The following is a 17,569-nucleotide window of genomic DNA, read 5'->3' as shown; positions in this document are numbered from 1 at the left end:
AATTAATAAAAATAATGAAATAGATTAAGTTTTTATTTGCAATTGTTTATTAGACTCATATTTAATTATGAAGAAACATATATAAATTAAGCGGTTAAATAAACTATTCATAACAAAATATGACTTTTCAAACATGGCGAAATGGTAAACTGGGTAAAATGAAAGGCAGGGTCAAAGCCATATGAATTACTTTAGAAGAAGTTGACTCACAAAATGAACTTCATTAAATTAGTCATTTTTTGTTTACAAGCAAACATTCAAGTGGTGCATGCTCACAGAAAAAATACTGAATGTTATCAGATCTTCAACCAAAACCTAATATTAGAACAGACACTGGAAATAAGAAGGGCTCCATTGGTATTAGAAATAGCAGCCTCTTTAATGAGGAGTTTGCAGTTTGTGTGGCAGCGGTGGTGGTAAGATAGTGTATGTATGTAGTCCTATAGGGCTCTGTGTAAAGGCTATTCCAGCCTCTCGTCTCCCTCTTCCACATCCTTCAGACTGAGCACCTCCAGGGAACCTTTACCTTTCGTCTCACAGCGGATCAACTCATCTATTTCCCTGAAGCAGCCCGGGTCCACCAGACACACCTGGAGGATGGAGGGAGGGAGATTTTATATATATATATATATATAAAACAGTGTATTACATATTCCTTTGGGTATCAAGTCTAGATAACTATTTTAGTTTAGAGCAGGGGTGTCAAACTCATTCAATGGAGGGCCTAGTTTTCTGCAGGTTTTTGGTTTATCCTTTCAATTAAGACCTAAACAACCAGGTGAGGGGAGCTCTTTACTAATTAGTGACCTTAATCCATCAATCAAGTACAAGGGAGGAGTGAAAACTCACAGACACTCGGACCTTTGTGAAATGAGTTTGACACATGTGCTTTAGAGCCCTATGGTGAAGCCTAGTATAAACCAGAGGGATCTGTCTCTCACCATCTCCAGCTGGTCGTCAAAGTCTTCACTTTCCACCACCTTGAGGAGGGGTTTGAGTTTCTCCTTCAGCCTCTTGCCGTCTTTAGCCGGCAGGACCAGCCTCAGCCTCATGTGGGCCCTCTGGATCTCTATGGACTCCTTCAGCTGCCTAATCACCTCCAGAGCCTTGGAACAAACAGCAGTTAGATTCATGGGGCATTAGCATTAGCATGACAAAGACTGTCAGTAGTTGGTATGTACTGAAACCCAGTAAGTATTCTGGTTTATGTAGCTAAACAACAAACAGGTTCAGTGTTTAATGACAGACTAAACTCCTCACACTTAAAGGAAATAATTTATGGCTAAATCTAGCTACCGCTTGTACACACAGTTTGCACAGTGAGTGAGCATTTAAAACAAAGCCGTTCATTCATGTTCCGCCGTTCATCCATGACGTTTATATTAAAATATGGCAAATGTGTAGACTCCAGAGTGTACTGTAGCAACAACCTTTTGTCCCAGCCCTACCTGCTGCTTGGTGCTTTTGTTGGCCTTGACAGAGTAGTGGATATCCTTCATGGCCCTCTCTATGAGGTTGACTGTGTATGGTCGCTTGGTCTCTGGGTTCACACACTTCTCCGCCACGATGGTCGCAATGTCTCTGAAACTCGTCTCCAACTGGCTCTGCCTCTCCTTGTCTGAAACCTGGAGTTCTCCTTTAGCTAAAATCTGACCAACAAAGGGAAAAAAAGACATACTGAATAGGCAAATCTAACAGCAATACATAACGTTGAATGAATGTGAGTAATATTGATTACTGGTGTTCTGTTTATCTGTCAATGTATTTACTTGTTTACATATCTCTGTCAGGTCATCTGTTCCAAAGGCTTTTGACAGATCATCTTTCTTGGCAACCTGACCCTTTGAAACATTATTGAAAACAGAGCTGGTCTGCAGCACTTCATCCAGGTCCTTCTCTCTGTGTAATTGGAAAATGAAAATGGCATGGGGATTTATTAAGTGTTTACATGGGGCTTTGCTATCTCAGTTTCTTAATCCTAGTCCTGGGGTGCACATTTCTGCCCTAGCACTACACACCTGATTTCACTAATCAAAGGTTTGACAATGAGTTAGTTAGTAGAATCAGGTGAATAGTGCTAGGGCAAAAACGTGCACCCCTTTGGTTCCCCAGGACAGAAACACTGTGCTAGATGACGCTTTCAATATCTATAGGTATTGATAGGCTAATCTCGACAACCTGAAAACAAATATTGTGTGAACTCAGACCAGCTACTGGATTTGGTTCGAGGGGGTGTCCCCTTTTGAAATTCAAAAGATGCCAGGTGTAGATGACTCAAAGTCCAAATAATCAGTGATGCAAAACACATGGCACCTAGACTGTTCCTCATATCCTTATTATTCCACAGCCTCTCGACTCTGGTTAAGAATATGATGCCCGATACAAGACGAGTGAGCCATGACGATGACATGAGTCATGACTTGCTACTCTGAAACAGCACATTAGATTGTATTATTTACATATTATTTAGTTACATTCATAGCTAATTATAAATACATCAAAGCTGAAAACATACTACCATTAGCCGTAATACCACTAGTGTTTGCTATATGCCTCGGTGGGTATCAAACAGATCCAACTAGCTAACGTTAGCTATCATAGCTACGCAGCGAGCTAAATTCCTAAAATACTCACGCTCCAGATCTCCAGCTCATCACTTTATTTTTGTAGCAGGCGATTTCAAATCGTTTTCCTCCCTTTTTCATCCTCACCACCGCCACATTTGTGAGTCGGATCTGGTTTGTTGGTGTAAATATAGACATATTTCTGCTTTACAAGACAGATGAATCTGTCAGTAACACTATATATTTTTTTAGCGGCGTTGGTGTGCTATGAGTTTCACAAAAATTCCGCCGGACTGAAACATACTACGTGCAAACGGTCCTATTTTTTTGTTGGTCTCTGGAATTGTTTAGTATTTTTTTTTAAACATTTACATTTTATACGGTACCATAACGACTGCTACGAATAAATACAAATATGTTTACTTTTTATGTATTTGACATACTAGATACTTTGCATAAAATATCACGTGTAAATGAAGTTGTTCCTGTACCGGTGTATTTCATTCAGAGAATATAATTGAATGCTTAAAAACTGTTGCAAAGTAATGGAATAGAGGGGTGTAAAAATATGGCTATGCCTATGGGATAATCATAAAATATTTGTATATCTGTAGTATAATTAAACCTCCAATTCCCACAATATATTTCGTTTCATCATGATAACAATTATGGCTGCTCCCAGCTGTTGAACTTTGATGTTCCTAACACGTTTGTCAATATTTACATTGATGATACAAAACATTGTACAGGAGAAAGAAACAATGTTGCGGGCCTCAACTTTACTGCTTTTGGATCTGATAACCCATGTTTTTGACGCTGATATTGATGGTGAGTGAGAGTGTCGCAGAGAGAACTGGGTATCTGAAAGGTGAGACGAGGATGGTGCAGAGAAGGTCAGTCAGCGCATTTTTTTTATGTCAGTGAAAGAATGTCCTCGAGCCTGGTAGCAGCTGCTAGATTCTATTTAAAAAATAACTTTTGTGCCCTTTCTGAGATCTGTAGCTGATGTGTGTATGTATAGTATAGAGATCATATTTAGCGTATGTATAGAGATACTATTAAATTATTAGAAGAGAAGGTCATAAACCCTAAAAGTTCCAGAATGGGTTGTAAATGGCAGCCATATTGGTCAGGGAGAAATTCGAACCAGTCTAATTGGAATGAACAGCAGTTGAGGCATAATCCTGATTTTACTTATGCAGGAAAATAAAAGTAAGGCATATGATAGAATGAGAAATTGTGTAATAAAATTATTGGCAACCTAAAATAGTCAGAATTAAAAATACAGTTTATAAGGGTTTCATACCAATGTTCTGTATAAATAACCTTTTATGTGTAACAGACCTTAAATGTTTCATTTGTTGTTTTCTTGGAAAGCTGTGAGTGCTATTATATGATACAATATCAATTCTTGTTGCATTTCCAACTTGTCTAAGTCATATCATCAACTGATTTCAGCCAGTATGTGGCTGTGGTTTGACTGCATTGTTTGAATGTAATTGTGGCATATTGGCAGTTAATTTGAAAAATTACTGGAATCATTCCTCTAAAACTAATGATATACAACATCCAGGATTAGCATTAGCTACTTTAGCATGGTGAAAAATGGTGTTTCATAAAGAAAAATATGCATACTTTCCCAGTTATCACCTTTTCGCCATTAAATTAAGGAAGAAATTGATGTCTTTGCAGCCTGAATGGAGAATGTTCTATGCACGAACCGGTCCACAGGGGATACGAATGTATAGCCAGCTACATAGATTCCCTTTGGACCGTAAGATGAATCGACTCAATATCACCATTTGCCGGCCTTTGGGCTAATCCGGAACATAACGTCTTTGCAGGAACAAGGAAGACAGTCCGCAGCACCTTCAAGAGTATTTTTTTTGTCAGTATGGCAGAACAGGATATACTTGCACACAGCTGTCAATGTTTTGGTTGGAATTTGGTTCTCACTGAAAATGGAATTGAAAAAGATCATTTAACTCTTACCTTATTATTTGCTCAAAGAGCAGTTCTGTTTACATTTCTATTAATTCTAATTATGTATTTGTCTACTGGTAAATTAATACATGTAAGAGTCAAATTGAGAGCTTGGGACTACAAGGTTATATCTGCATTTGTCAAAATTGAGTTGTTGACATTGTTCTGTACAATGTTCTCTACCTACAGTTGAAGTCGAAAGTTTACATACATTTATGTTGGAGTCATTAATTCTCGTTTTTCAACCACTCCACAAATGTCTTGTTAATCAATAGGGGGGCGGCATTTCGACTTTGTAAAAATTAGTTCCCAAATTAAACTGCCTCGTATTCAATTCTTGCTCGTACAATATGCATATTATTATTACTATTGGATAGAAAACACTCTCTAGTTTCTAAAACCGTTTGAATTATATCTGTGAGTAAAACAGAACTCAAGTTGCAGCTAACTTCCTGTCAGGAAGTGAGAAATCTGAAATCGGGCACTCTGTTCCAGGGTCAGTTTATTAATTTGCATGTAATCTATGAGTCGACATGCACTGCATACGATTTCCCCTAGATGTCAGTAAGCAGTGAGAATTGGAATGGTGTTGCTAGGCAGATCTGAGGCCATATAAAGGCTCTTGGAACCGGGGGTGCACTCTTTTCAACGTTCGTCATGGCGCAAGACAGACCTCAGGATGGCATTCAGAAAAGCTCTCGTTATAGGCCTTAGATATATCCGGCTCTGATTTTATTCGATTATAGGTGTTAAAAACATCATAATGTAGTTATTTTAAACCGAGTTATATCAGTATATTGCGATTTTCGGAATTTTCTTTGTGCTTTCTTTGTGCTGCGTTATGAAGAGTTGGTCACGTCTGGGCCACATAGCTAATGTTTGCTGCTAATTCCTAAGTTGAAGACGACAATCTACAACCGAGAAACGATGATTCTGGACAAAGGACAACTTGCACAAGATTCTGATCGAAGCTCATCAAAAAGTAAGAACTATTTATGATGTTAATTCGTTGTTCTGTTGAAAAATGTAAAACTACTATTCCGCCATTAATTTCGGTGCGGTCTCGCTTTAACGCACGCTGTATGTCGTAGTAACGTTAATTTTAAAAATCTAACACAGCGGTTGCATTAAGAACTAATGTATCTTTCATTTGCTGTCCAACCTGTCTTTTTTTGTCAAGTTTATGATTAGATTAGGTGCCTCTCCCAAGATTTCTCCCGACATTTTGTTTGGCTACGATTTCTCCCGACAGCTTGGCTACTATTCTCATTGTATAAACACGATTTGTGCCGCTAAATATGCACATTTTCGGACAAACAATATATGTATTGTGTAATATGATGTTATAGGACTGTCATCTGAAGTTTTGAGAAGGTTAGTGAAAAATTTTATATCTTTTGCTGTTTTTTTCGCTATCGCTAACGTGCATGAATCAATGCTGCTGTGTGGTTGGCTATTGTAGTAAGCTAATATAATGCTAAATTGTGTTTTCGCTGTAAAACACTTAAAGAATCTGAAATATTGGCTGGATTCACAAGATCTTTGTCTTTCATTTGCTGTACGCTGTGTATTTTTCAAATGTTTTATGATGAGTATTTAGGTAATTCACGTTGCTTTCTGTAGTTATTCTAGTTGCTTTGGTGAGAGTTGTGATGGTGGCTGCAATGTAAAACTGATTTATACCTGAAATATGCACATTTTTCGAACAAAACATATGCTATACAATAAATATGTTATCAGACTGTCATCTGATGAAGTTGTTTCTTGGTTAGTGACTATCTTTATTTGGTCGAATTTGTGATGGCTACCTATGCAAGAAAAAAGTTGTGGGGAAAAAAAGTTGTCTTTTGCTATGGTGGTTAGCTAATAGAAATACATATTGTGTCTTCCCTGTAAAACATTTTAAAAATCAGAAATGATGGCTGGATTCACAAGATGTGTATCTTTCATTTGGTGTCTTGGACTTGTGATTTCATGAACATTCTATTATATGATATCCCTGTGGCTTTAGGCTAGGCTATGCTAGTCAGCTTTTTTGATGGGAGGGATCCCGGATCCGGGTTGGTGACTCGTTAGAGGTTTTAACAAGCTATAGTTTTTTCAAGTCGATTAGGACATCTACTTTGTGCATGACACAAGTAATTTTTCCAACAATTGTTTACAGACAGATTATTTCACTTATAATTCACTGTATCACAATTCCAGTGGGTCAGAAGTTTACATGCACTAAGTGTGACTGTGCCTTCAAACAGCTTGGAAAATTCCAGAAAATTACGTCATGGCTTTAGAAGCTTCTGATAGGCTAATTGATATCATTTGAGTCAATTGGAGGTGTACCTGTGGATGTATTTCAAGGCCTACCTTCAAACTCAGTGCCTGTTTGCTTGAGATCATTGGAAAATCACAAGAAATCAGCCAAGACCTCAGGAAAAAAAAGACCTCCACAAGTCTGGTTCATCCTTGGGAGCAATTTCCAAACGCCTGAAGGTACCACGTTCGTCTGTACAAACAATAGTACGCAAGTATAAACACCATTGGACCATGCAGCCGTCATATTTCCACAGTAAAACGAGTCCTATATCGACATAACCTGAAAGGCCGCTCAGCCATGAAGAAGCCACTGCTCCAAAATCACCATTAAAAAATGCCAGACTACGGTTTGAAATAAATAATTCTCTCTACTACTATTCTGACATTTCACATTCTTAAAATAAAGTGGTGATCCTAACTGACCTAAGACGGGGATTTTTTTATTGAAATAAATGTCAGGATTTGTGAAACTGAGTTTAAATGTATTTGGCTAGGGTGTATGCAAACTTCCGACTTCAACTGTATATAGTTCTCTAAATACCCCAAATCATGTTAAGTTCAAAAGAATACAATTTAAAAAAATTGCTGACATCATTCAAACCAATGAGGATTCGGAACTTTAAAACCAGTTATCTCAGAATCATCTTTTTGCAGATGGAAGATAGAACTTTGTAGTACCAAGCTCTGCAAATGAATGACTATCACTGGAACTGAATCTGTGCCTCACACGTTATTTTTCTCTGTACCCCATTAGAATACTCTAACCAATCCAGTGACCCCCTGGCTCTACAAAGCTGTGAAGTAGGATGGTTACAGTGTAAAGAAAGTGGTCCATGTATCTAAAGCACTGATATTCTATGGATCACAGACTGGAACTGCAAAGGTCAGAGGGTGATTCTGCAACCATGGACTTTTTTTTGTAATACAGGGGTAAAAAAATGCTGGTTTAAGAGAAAATAATAGTTTTAGGGATGCATGGTTTTTATTAACTCCCGAGAACCCAAGGGGCCATACCCAGCCATAGGTTTCTTATTCGAAACGTATGGATCACAGCACGGCCAATGTTTACTACAGTCCCAACTCCCTTTTTTAACGGTTACAAATGTTAGTCTTCCCTTGCGATACGATTTTTGGAAACCTTTAGGCCTAATTTTCATATACAGTGCATTTGGAAAGTATTTAAACCCCTTTACTTTTTCCACATTTTGTTAAGTTACAGCCTTATTTTAAAATAAATGTAATAGTTTTCCCCCCATCAATTTACACACAATACCCCATAATGACAAAGCAAAAACAGGTTTTTAGAAATGTTTGCAAATAAAAAAACACATCACATTTGCATAAGTATTCAGACCCTTTATTCAAAACTTTGTTGAAGCACCTTTGGCAGCGATTACAGCCTTGAGTCTTTTTGGGTATGACACTACAAGCTTGGTACACCTGTATTTGGGGAGTTCCTCCCATTCTTCTCTGCAGATCCTCTCAAGCTCTGTCAGGTTGGATGGGGAGCGTTGCTGCACAGCTATTTTCAGGTCTCTCTAGCGATGTTCGATCGGGTTCAAGTCTGGGCTCTGGCTGGGCCACTCAAGGACATTCAGAGTCTTGTCCCAAAGCCACTCATGCGTTGTCTTGGCTGTGTGCTTAGGGTTGTTTCATTTAAAACAGAGCACTCGGGACTTCATCAAGGATCTCTCTGTACTTTGCTCCGTTCATCTTTCCCTTAATCCTGACTAGTCTCCCAGTCTCTGCGGCTGAAAAACATCCCCACAGCATGATGCTGCCACCACCATGCTTGACCGTAGGGATGGTGCCAGGTTTCCTCCAGACGTGATGCTTTGCATTCAGGACAAATAGTTCAATCTTGGTTTCATCAGACCAGAGAATCTTGTTTCTCATGGTCTGAGAGTCTTTTAGGTGCCTTTTGGCAAACTCCAAGCGGGCTGTCATGTGGCTTCCATCTGGTTTCCATCTGTCAACCCCAAGTTTGCTTCTTTATTTATTTTTATTCTTCAAACCAATGGCTGGCACAGGTATAAATATTTTAAAATGAAACCCGTTCAACCAGGAAAGATTGATTATTTTCATCAGTATTACATTTTGTTGGGCAATACTTCACCAGCTGAGAAATTAATAGGAGATTTGTTGCCTGGCACAGCAGATTGAGAGAAAATTGCCATTTATTCAACAGAGATACTTTACAGTTCGGGAGAGGGATTTTTATCTCCAAAGAGAAATTACCACGGTTGCGGCCAGAGATCTAGTTTCAGATGCTCTGTGCATTGACTCTTTGTGCCCAGTGTTCAATCATGATCCTCTCTTCCTCGAGCAGCATAGTTTTGCAGGCAGCTCTCTGCTGTAGGAAACCATGGGGCAAGGGGCACCTTACACTGGCTGCCCTGTAGGGCTTAAATCATTTACAATGTTGCTCTGCTTTGGAGATTTGGTCTGCCCTCAAATTGTCATCCTCATACATCATCATTGTGCTACCTATGTAGCTGTTGTTATTGATTCCTACTTTCACTCTGGTTGCATGTATTGCAGTAAGTTGTTCATAGCTGCATCCTGTTTTTGCATCCAGAAATGGGGCCATTCCTGTATAAAGTGCCGGAGAGATCCTTTATCCTTATTCTATATGTATATGTTACATATTCTGCATTTGTTTATCTTGTGCCACTTTCCACATTTTTGATGATGTCGCTCTCTCCAGTGCTCCAAGTTGATCTGTATGTTCCTATTGGCTATGTACACTGACGAACAGCCCACAGAAAATGCTGAATGATTCTGGAGGAGGCATCCACTGACTTCAGATATGGGAAAGCCTACCTGAAAGGACTGAGATATGCAGTGTTTGGCCTGGGCAACTCTGTGTATGGCAGGCATTACAATACGGTAAGAGATCTGACAAAATACTGTCTGTCTCCTATTGATATGTTTCCACTATGTGTGGTGCTGCTACTTACACTTGCAATCAGTTTCTTTGCTTATCTGATAATTTCATGGATATTTTTTGCATATTATACATTCCTCTTTTGTACACACTAGAATACTAAGCTCATTCAATCTATTATCATTACCACTATTACTGTTCTCTCCTGTACCATAGCTAATCATCCACTTTTGCTAGACTCACTGAAAACACATTCAACCCCTTCTGCCCTCTCCCTTAGGTGAGTAAGAACGTGAACAAGTGGCTGTGGATGCTGAGTGGCATCCAGGTTCTGTCCAGAGGAGATGGCAACGTAGTGAAGAGTCACAATGGCAGCCTGCAGGCTGACCAAGTTCCTGAGCTGCCTGCAGGCCCTGGTTGCAGGGCAGAAGAACTGCAGTGGAAACTGTAAGATGTGCAGCTCCTGTAAGACCAGGAACAGGAAGAAACCACAGGAGAAGACTGAGGACTATCAGGCATTTCCAGAACAGCTCAGCTCTGAGGTAAGACTAAACGTAACTACTCTTAACATGCATACCTCCCGTTACTAATGCTATCTCATAGAGCTGATTCATAGTTCACGTAACTCCATGCAGGTTTATGCTGTCCACAATAAGGTATTTCTTATTACACTTATCTGGTATGGATTCCTTGACACTACTGCTATTACTAAACACGCATGCATGCACATACCCTCTTTCTCCTATTGTCATGGTAACGTGAGTTAGCGGTGCTACTTTCTCTTCCTGCTGTCTTCAGTGCTGTACGCAGCAGGGGTGATGTTCAGCGAGTAGAGGAGAGTGAAGAAACTACAGTGTGAAGGCTAATCAGTATGATTTATCTACAATGCATCCATTTAGCTTTCATTTAATCCTGCCAATGCCGACAAACTTGTGGTGGGCAACATCATTTTAATCAGCCACGTACCCCGAGGAGTTCCTAAACTCCATAAATATGCATATGTTTTTTTTTATTTAATCAAGCAGCTCCAACAAAAGGTAATGACTTGTAATAAAATGTATCCCATATGGGATCCTGGATGTGTTTAATCATGGATGTATTTAAGATTAGTTGTGGATTTATGCCTTAATAAATCAGGAGGTTTGGACCCTTTAGGAGATGCTTGAAGTGAAAGAAGCAGGTCTCTCGTGTACTAAGTGTGAGTGATCTCTCCCTATTTTTCTTCCACTTACTCTCTCTGTTCTCACCTACAGTTGAAGTCGGAAGTTTACATACACCCTAGCCAAATACATTTAAACTCAGTTTCACAATTCCTGACATTTTAATTCTAGTAAAAATTCCCTGTCTTAGGTCAGTTAGGACCACCACTTTATTTTAAGAATGTGAAATGTCAGAATAATAGTAGAGTGATTTATTTTAGCTTTTTTTTCTTTCATCACATTCCCAGTGGGTCAGAAGTTTACATACACTCAATTAGTATTTGGTAGCATTGCCTTTTAAATTGCTTAACTTTGGTCAAATGTTTCGGGTAGCCTTCCACAAGCTTCCCACAATAAGTTGGGTGAATTTTGGCCCATTCCTCCTGACAGAGCTGGTGTAACTGAGTCAAGTTTGTAGGCCTCCTTGCTCGCACACGCTTTTTCAGTTTTTCAGCCCACAGATTTTCTATAGGATTGAGGTCAGGGCTTTGTGATGGCCACTCCAATACCTTGACTTTGTTTTACTTAAGCCATTTTGCTACAACTTTGGAAGTATGCTTGGGGTCATTGTCCATTTGGAAGACCCATTTGCAACCAAGCTTTAACTTCCTGACTGATGTCTTGAGATGTTGCTTCAATTTTTCCACATAATTTCCCTCCCTCATGATGCCATCTATTTTGTGAAGTGCACCAGACCCCCCTGTAGCAAAGCACCCCCACAACATGATTCTGCCACCCCCGTGTTTCACGGTTGGGATGGTGTTCTTCGGCTTGCAAGCCGCCCCCTTTTTCCTCCAAACATAACGATGGTCCATTATGGCCAAACAGTTCTATTTTTGTTTCATCAGACCAGAGGACATTTCTCCAAAAAGTACGATCTTTGTCCCCATGTGCAGTTGCAAACCGTAGTCTGGCTTTTTTATGGCGGTTTTGAAGCAGTGGCTTCTTCCTTGCTGAGCGACCTTTCAGGTTATGTCGATATAGGACTCGTTTTACTGTGGATATAGATACTTTTGTACCCGTTTCTTCCAGCATCTTCACAAGGTCCTTTGCTGTTGTTCTGGGATTGATTTGCACTTTTCACACACAAAGTACATTAATCGCTAGGAGACAGAACGCGTCTCCTTCCTGAGCGGTATGACGGCTGCGTGGTCCCATGGTGTTTATACTTGCGTACTTTGTTTGTACAGATGAACGTGGTACCTTCAGGCGTTTGGAAATTGCTTCCAAGGATGAACCAGACTTGTGGAGGTCTACAATTTATTTTCTGAGATCTTGGCTGATTTCTTTAGATTTTCCCATGATGTCAAGCAAAGAGGCACTGAGTTTGAAGGTAGGCCTTGAAATACATCCACAGGTACACCTCCAATTGACTCAAATGATGTCAATTAGCCTACCAGAAGTTTCTAAGGCCGTGACATCAATTTCTGGAATTTTCCAAGCTGTTTAAAGGCACAGTCAACTTTTTGTATGTTAACTTCTGACCCACTGGAATTGTGATACAATGAATTATAAGTGAAATAATCTGTCTGTAAACAATTTGTTGGAAAAATTACTTGTGTCATGCACAAAGTAGATGTCCTAACCGACTTGGAAAAACTATAGTTTGTTAACAAGACGTTTGTAGAGTGGTTGAATAACGAGTTTTCATGACTCCAACCTGAGTGTATGTAAACTTCTGACTTCAACTGTACCTGTCATTCTGTCCATCTCTCTCTCTCGTTCTGCCATCACCTTTCCCTATCTACTCCTCTCCCTCTCACCTGTTGTCTCCCCTACTCCTCTCTTTCTATCTGCAGGAGGAGCTGGTAGAGTCCGGTAGTGATGAGGAGACAGCTGGGTCAGAGGACAATAGCCCAGGCTCAGTCATCGATGTGGAGGATCTAGGAAACATCTTGAACAGCATCAAGAAAGCCAAGGTCAGTCAGATACAAACCACACTCTGGGTTTTACACTAGCATACTACCTAGAAATTAAACATTGTAATGGGCATGCATTATACAAGGTTTGCTAGTATGTATACTTGATTGGAACATACATGGTTTCGATTTCAGTTTCGACATATAGTATTTCATGGTACTGTATCTGTGAGGCTGAAGGGTCACCATAGCATTTTATAACTTCGTACTATTGCTCCATAAGCCATTATGATGATTGTTTTACAACTGCTTTACAACTTCTCCTGGCTGTTTTGACATAGTATTGTAGTACAACACAGTCAAAGGCCACCTACCCTCTGATTTGCCGACAAGCACATGTTCTATTTGGCTTCTGTGAACTCAGGCTCCATGGGGACACTAGGGTGAGTGGTGTGAAGCCTCCTTGCCTTGCTTTAGCAGCTAACACATAAGCTGAACATGTGACTGTGGAGTAAACGTGGTTTCATTGAAGGAAAAGCAGAGCGAGCGGCAGATGGTTTGGTAGACACCAGCCTGGGCAGGAAAAGTAGGGACTTGCGTAAGAGTGAGCTGTGAACATGCTCTGGACGCCCACTCCCCAGACTTCTGGGGATAAGTGACTCAAGATGAGGAGAGGAGACATTTACAGTACTCATCTCGTTTTAGTCACACTTACTACTGGAGAATGAAGGGATGGAGAGAAGCAGTAAGAGCTGCGAATATCCATCCTCTCGGTCTACCTTTCCATTTGATTGGCATGTTGATACAACAGTAGCTAATGTGGGGAGAAGTCTGTCCATAATAAAGTGCTGCTCTGCCTTAACAACACTATCAACAAGGTAGGCCCTAGATTTTTTGCACCTTGACTGCTGTTCAGTCTTGTGGTCAGGTGCTACAAAGAGGGACAATTGGCTCAGAACAGAGCAACACGGCTGGCCCTTAAATGTACAAGGAGAGCTAACATTAATAATATGCATTTAAATCTCTCATGGCTCAAAGTGAAGGAGTGATTGCCTTCATCACTACTTGTTTTTGTAAGAAGTGTTGACAAGCTGAATGCACCGAGCTGTCTGTTTAAACTATTAGCATACAGCTCAGACACCCATGCATACCCCACAAGACATGCCACCAGAGGTCTCTTCACAATCCCCAAGTCCAGAACAGATTATGGGAGGTGCACAGTACTACATAGAGCTATGGCTACATGGAACTCTATTGCGCATCAGGTAACTGATGCAAGCAGTAGAATCAGATTTTAAAAAACAGATTAAAATACACCTTATGGAATAGTGGGACTGTGAAGAGACACACACACACACAGGTACAGACATGCGTATGCACACGCGTCCATTGTAATATGGTGGTATTATACATTTTGTATTGTAGATGTGTATTAATGTTATATGATCTTTTGTTTTATGTGTGATGTAAGTGCCTCAATGTTGCTGGACCCCAGGAAGAGTAGCTGCTGGCTTGGCAGGAACTAATGGGGATCCATAATAAATATAAATACAAATGTCCTTTACATCTGAACCAGAATGGGAACATTTTCAACTCCCACAACTAGCAAATAATTGTGGTGTTCAGTGATAAAAACATATTAAGCAGGCCCAATATTAAACATATTAATCATATCATGATACAAAACATTTGCCTAACTAGGAGGGAAATAATACTTAGTAAGGTTGGATTCTTCAAAGTTGACTACAGATAATTACTTATGTATACAAGATAATGTGCAAAATGTTTTAAAGGTGTTTTTGAATTGTGTGATTATGAGGTGAAATCTGCATGCTGTAAATTATAAAGGCTTTGAGACATTTCGGCCATCTGGAACTGATACTGGTGTGTTTTGCACGTTGTGCAGTGCATACACAATGAACATGTTTAACAGGACTTTGCAGCTAATGATGTGTGTGTTGAAAAGTTAGTATCTTTACTACAGAAAAAAACTTAAGTCAGCAGTGTTTAGTGCATCATTCTTGTTTAGGCACCATGGGATTGATATCTCCCCTGATCCAGACTGATGTTGTTGGACAGCAAAGGAGAGGAAATGAATGTAATTGTCAGCTCTATTTGGGACAGCTGTCACTCAAGCAGAGTTTTCTGCTCTGTTCTGGTCTCCGTGATGTCACTTTCCTTCAGTGTCACCTTCCTGCTCTGACCCCACTCGGACTCCATCCTTCCCTCTTATAACCAGGAAGGAGCATCTCTGTCCCAACTGTCAGTCTTCGTGTTTTCCCACAGGGGAAAGTGTGTTTGCTTAAGACGGGGTGTGAAATAGTTGTTTTGTGTGTTTTCAGCATCTCGGTATGGCTGAAGGGTAGTAAAGACAATGACTTGAGTATGTACATATTTTATCCTTTCTTTCTGTCACTTTAGGTTGAACTTTAAGAATTGACATTCTCTATGTTCACAATGTGTTCGGTTAACCTGTTGAGGACAGAGGGCGCTGTTTTCACTTTGGGGGAAAATCGTGCCCAATTTTAAACGTTCTCGTACTCAATTCTTGCTCGTACAATATGCATATTATTATTACTATTGGATAGAAAACACTCTAGTTTCTAAAACCGTTTGAATTATATCTGTGAGTAAAACAGAACTCATTTGGCACAAACTTCCTGACCAGGAAGTGGAAAGTCTGAAATCGAGGCTCTGTTCTAGGTCCTGCCTATAAATGGGCATGATACGTATTAGTATACATGCGTGTCATACACCTTCCCCTGAATGTCAAGAGGCAGTGAGAGAAGAAATTGAGTGTTTATCTTGGTCTGAAGTGGAATAAATCCTCTTGGAATGACGTGTCACCCATTTTCTGTTTTAAGGAAGGCGCGAGAAGGAACCGGGGATTGCCTTATGAAAAGCTGTCGTTATAGGCGACTACCATCTCCGGCTTTGATTTTATTTGATACATGTGACCATATCATCGTAAAGTATGTTTTTTCAATATAGTTGAATCAGATTATTGAAAATTTTTCGGGAGTTTTGCCGTGTTCCGTTCTCTTCCGTTTGTTGACATGGAGAGATTCGTGCCACTTGGCTAGTGTGCTTGCTAAATCGAGAGGGAAAAAGGCCGTTCTAAATCCAAACAACGATTGTTCCCGACAAAGGACCCCTTGTCCAACATTCTGATGAAAGATCAGCAAAAGTAGGAAACACTTTGATGCTATTTCATATATCTGTCGTACATGTGAACTAGTCGTTGGCGCCCAGCTTTTGGGTACTCTCTAGCTATACCGAAGCTGTATGTCGTAATTAAGTTATTTTTAGAATTCTAACACGGTGATTGCATTAAGAACTAGTGTATCTATCATTTCCTATACAACATGTATTTTTTAGTTATGTTTATGAATAGCTATTTGGTCAGAATATGTGTGTCAGAAAAAGAGAAAAAATATCCGGACGTTGTGGGAAAAATATGCTATATGCTTAGCACAATATGCTTAGCACAATGTATAACCACTTATTTCAGCTCTAAATATGCACATTTTCAAACAAAACATAAGTGTATTGTATAACCTGTCATAATCTGTCATCTGATGAAGCATATCAAGGTTAGTCAAAAATTATATATCCTTTGCTGGTTTGTTACGATCGCTAACTTTTGCTACTGGGAAATGGCTTGTGTTTCTGGCTATTGTGGTAAGCTAATATAACGCTTTATTGTGTTTTCGCTGTAAAACACTTAAGAAATCGGAAATATTGGCTGGAATCACAAGATGCCCGTCTTTCATTTGCCGTACACTATGTATTTTTCAGAAATGTTTTATGATGAGTATTTAGGTAATTGACGTTGGTGTCTAATTATTATGGCTGCTTTCGGTGCAATTTCTGATTGTAGCTGCAATGTAAACTATGATTTATACTTGAAATATGCACATTTTTCGAACAAAACAGATTTATTGAATAACATGTTATAAGACTGTCATCTGATGAAGTTGTTTGTTGGTTAGTTTGGTTGGTTCTTGGTTAGTTAGGTTGGCTTTGTGCATGCTACCTGTGCTGTGAAAAATGTCTGTCCTTTTTTGTATTTGGTGGTGAGCAAACAAATATGTGCTGTTTTCGCTGTAAAACATTTTTTTTTTAAATCAGACATGTTGGCTGGATTCACAAGATGTGTACCTTTCATTTGCTGTATTTGTCAGGACCCGGTGTGAGAAAGTCACTAATAGTCGGCAGAACCCAGAAGATGAGGCAGACACAGCAGTACTAGAAACGGTGGTTTAATCAAAGTAAAAGATCTTCAGGCAAAAATATAAATCCACAACGTCAAAAGAAAAAGCCAAGAAAAAAATGGATATCCTCCAAAAATACAAAGAAAATCCACAAAGTGGTAAGAACAGCAGGGAAAAAACAAACCTCAGAAGACTAAATCAAAAATAAACAAGAACAAAACCAGAGAACCTCTGGAAAATCCAACAAGAGAAATAGAAGTTCACAGCATGGCTGGGGCTGGGTGCTAACATACAAACACAGAGCAAAGAACTGAGGGACACTAATGGCTTAAATACCTACAAGGAAATAAGACACAGGTGAGAACAATAATTAGAAGGGAAAAAACAAAAGGTTCAAAAAGGTGCAATGGGGACATCTAGTGACCAAAACCTGAATAGTCCTGGCCAAAACCTGACAGTATTGGACTTGTTAATGTGTGAAAGTTAAATATTTCAAAAAAATATATTTTGAAATTCGCGCCCTGCACTTGAGCTGGCTGTTGTCATAAGTGTA

The 17,569-nt window shown here is 39.5% G+C and overlaps 1 protein-coding gene and 1 pseudogene across 1 annotated transcript; one reads left to right on the top strand and one right to left on the bottom strand.

The window, feature by feature from the left end:
* Positions 1–15: 15 nt before the first annotated feature.
* Positions 16–2,866, bottom strand: LOC129822603 (ribosome maturation protein SBDS). The gene is made up of 5 exons (XM_055880965.1): positions 2,635–2,866; positions 1,770–1,899; positions 1,449–1,649; positions 942–1,106; positions 16–590 (listed from the first exon to the last, which is right to left on the bottom strand). The coding sequence occupies exons 1-5, from the start codon at positions 2,760–2,762 to the stop codon at positions 462–464; spliced, it is 753 nt and encodes a 250-aa protein (XP_055736940.1). The 5' UTR covers positions 2,763–2,866; the 3' UTR covers positions 16–461.
* Positions 2,867–3,389: 523 nt separating this feature from the next.
* The window catches only part of LOC129822504 (uncharacterized), an 86,883-nt pseudogene continuing 72,703 nt past the window's right edge, over positions 3,390–17,569 (top strand).

Source organism: Salvelinus fontinalis, chromosome 24, assembly GCF_029448725.1.
Source record: "Salvelinus fontinalis isolate EN_2023a chromosome 24, ASM2944872v1, whole genome shotgun sequence".
Lineage (NCBI taxonomy): Eukaryota > Metazoa > Chordata > Actinopteri > Salmoniformes > Salmonidae > Salvelinus > Salvelinus fontinalis.
Note: the sequence above shows the minus strand (reverse complement) of the source record. Positions and strands in the feature narration are given on the sequence as shown.

Excerpts from the sequence above, each read along its gene's own strand:
- LOC129822603 (XM_055880965.1), bottom strand. The coding sequence starts at position 2,762 with ATGTCTATATTTACACCAACAAACCAGATCCGACTCACAAATGTGGCG. Across the intron at positions 1,650-1,769 it reads TGACAGAGATATGTAAACAA|ATTTTAGCTAAAGGAGAACT; the intron begins GTAAATACATTG and ends TTTGTTGGTCAG. Across the intron at positions 1,107-1,448 it reads ACAAAAGCACCAAGCAGCAG|GCTCTGGAGGTGATTAGGCA; the intron begins GTAGGGCTGGGA and ends GTTTGTTCCAAG.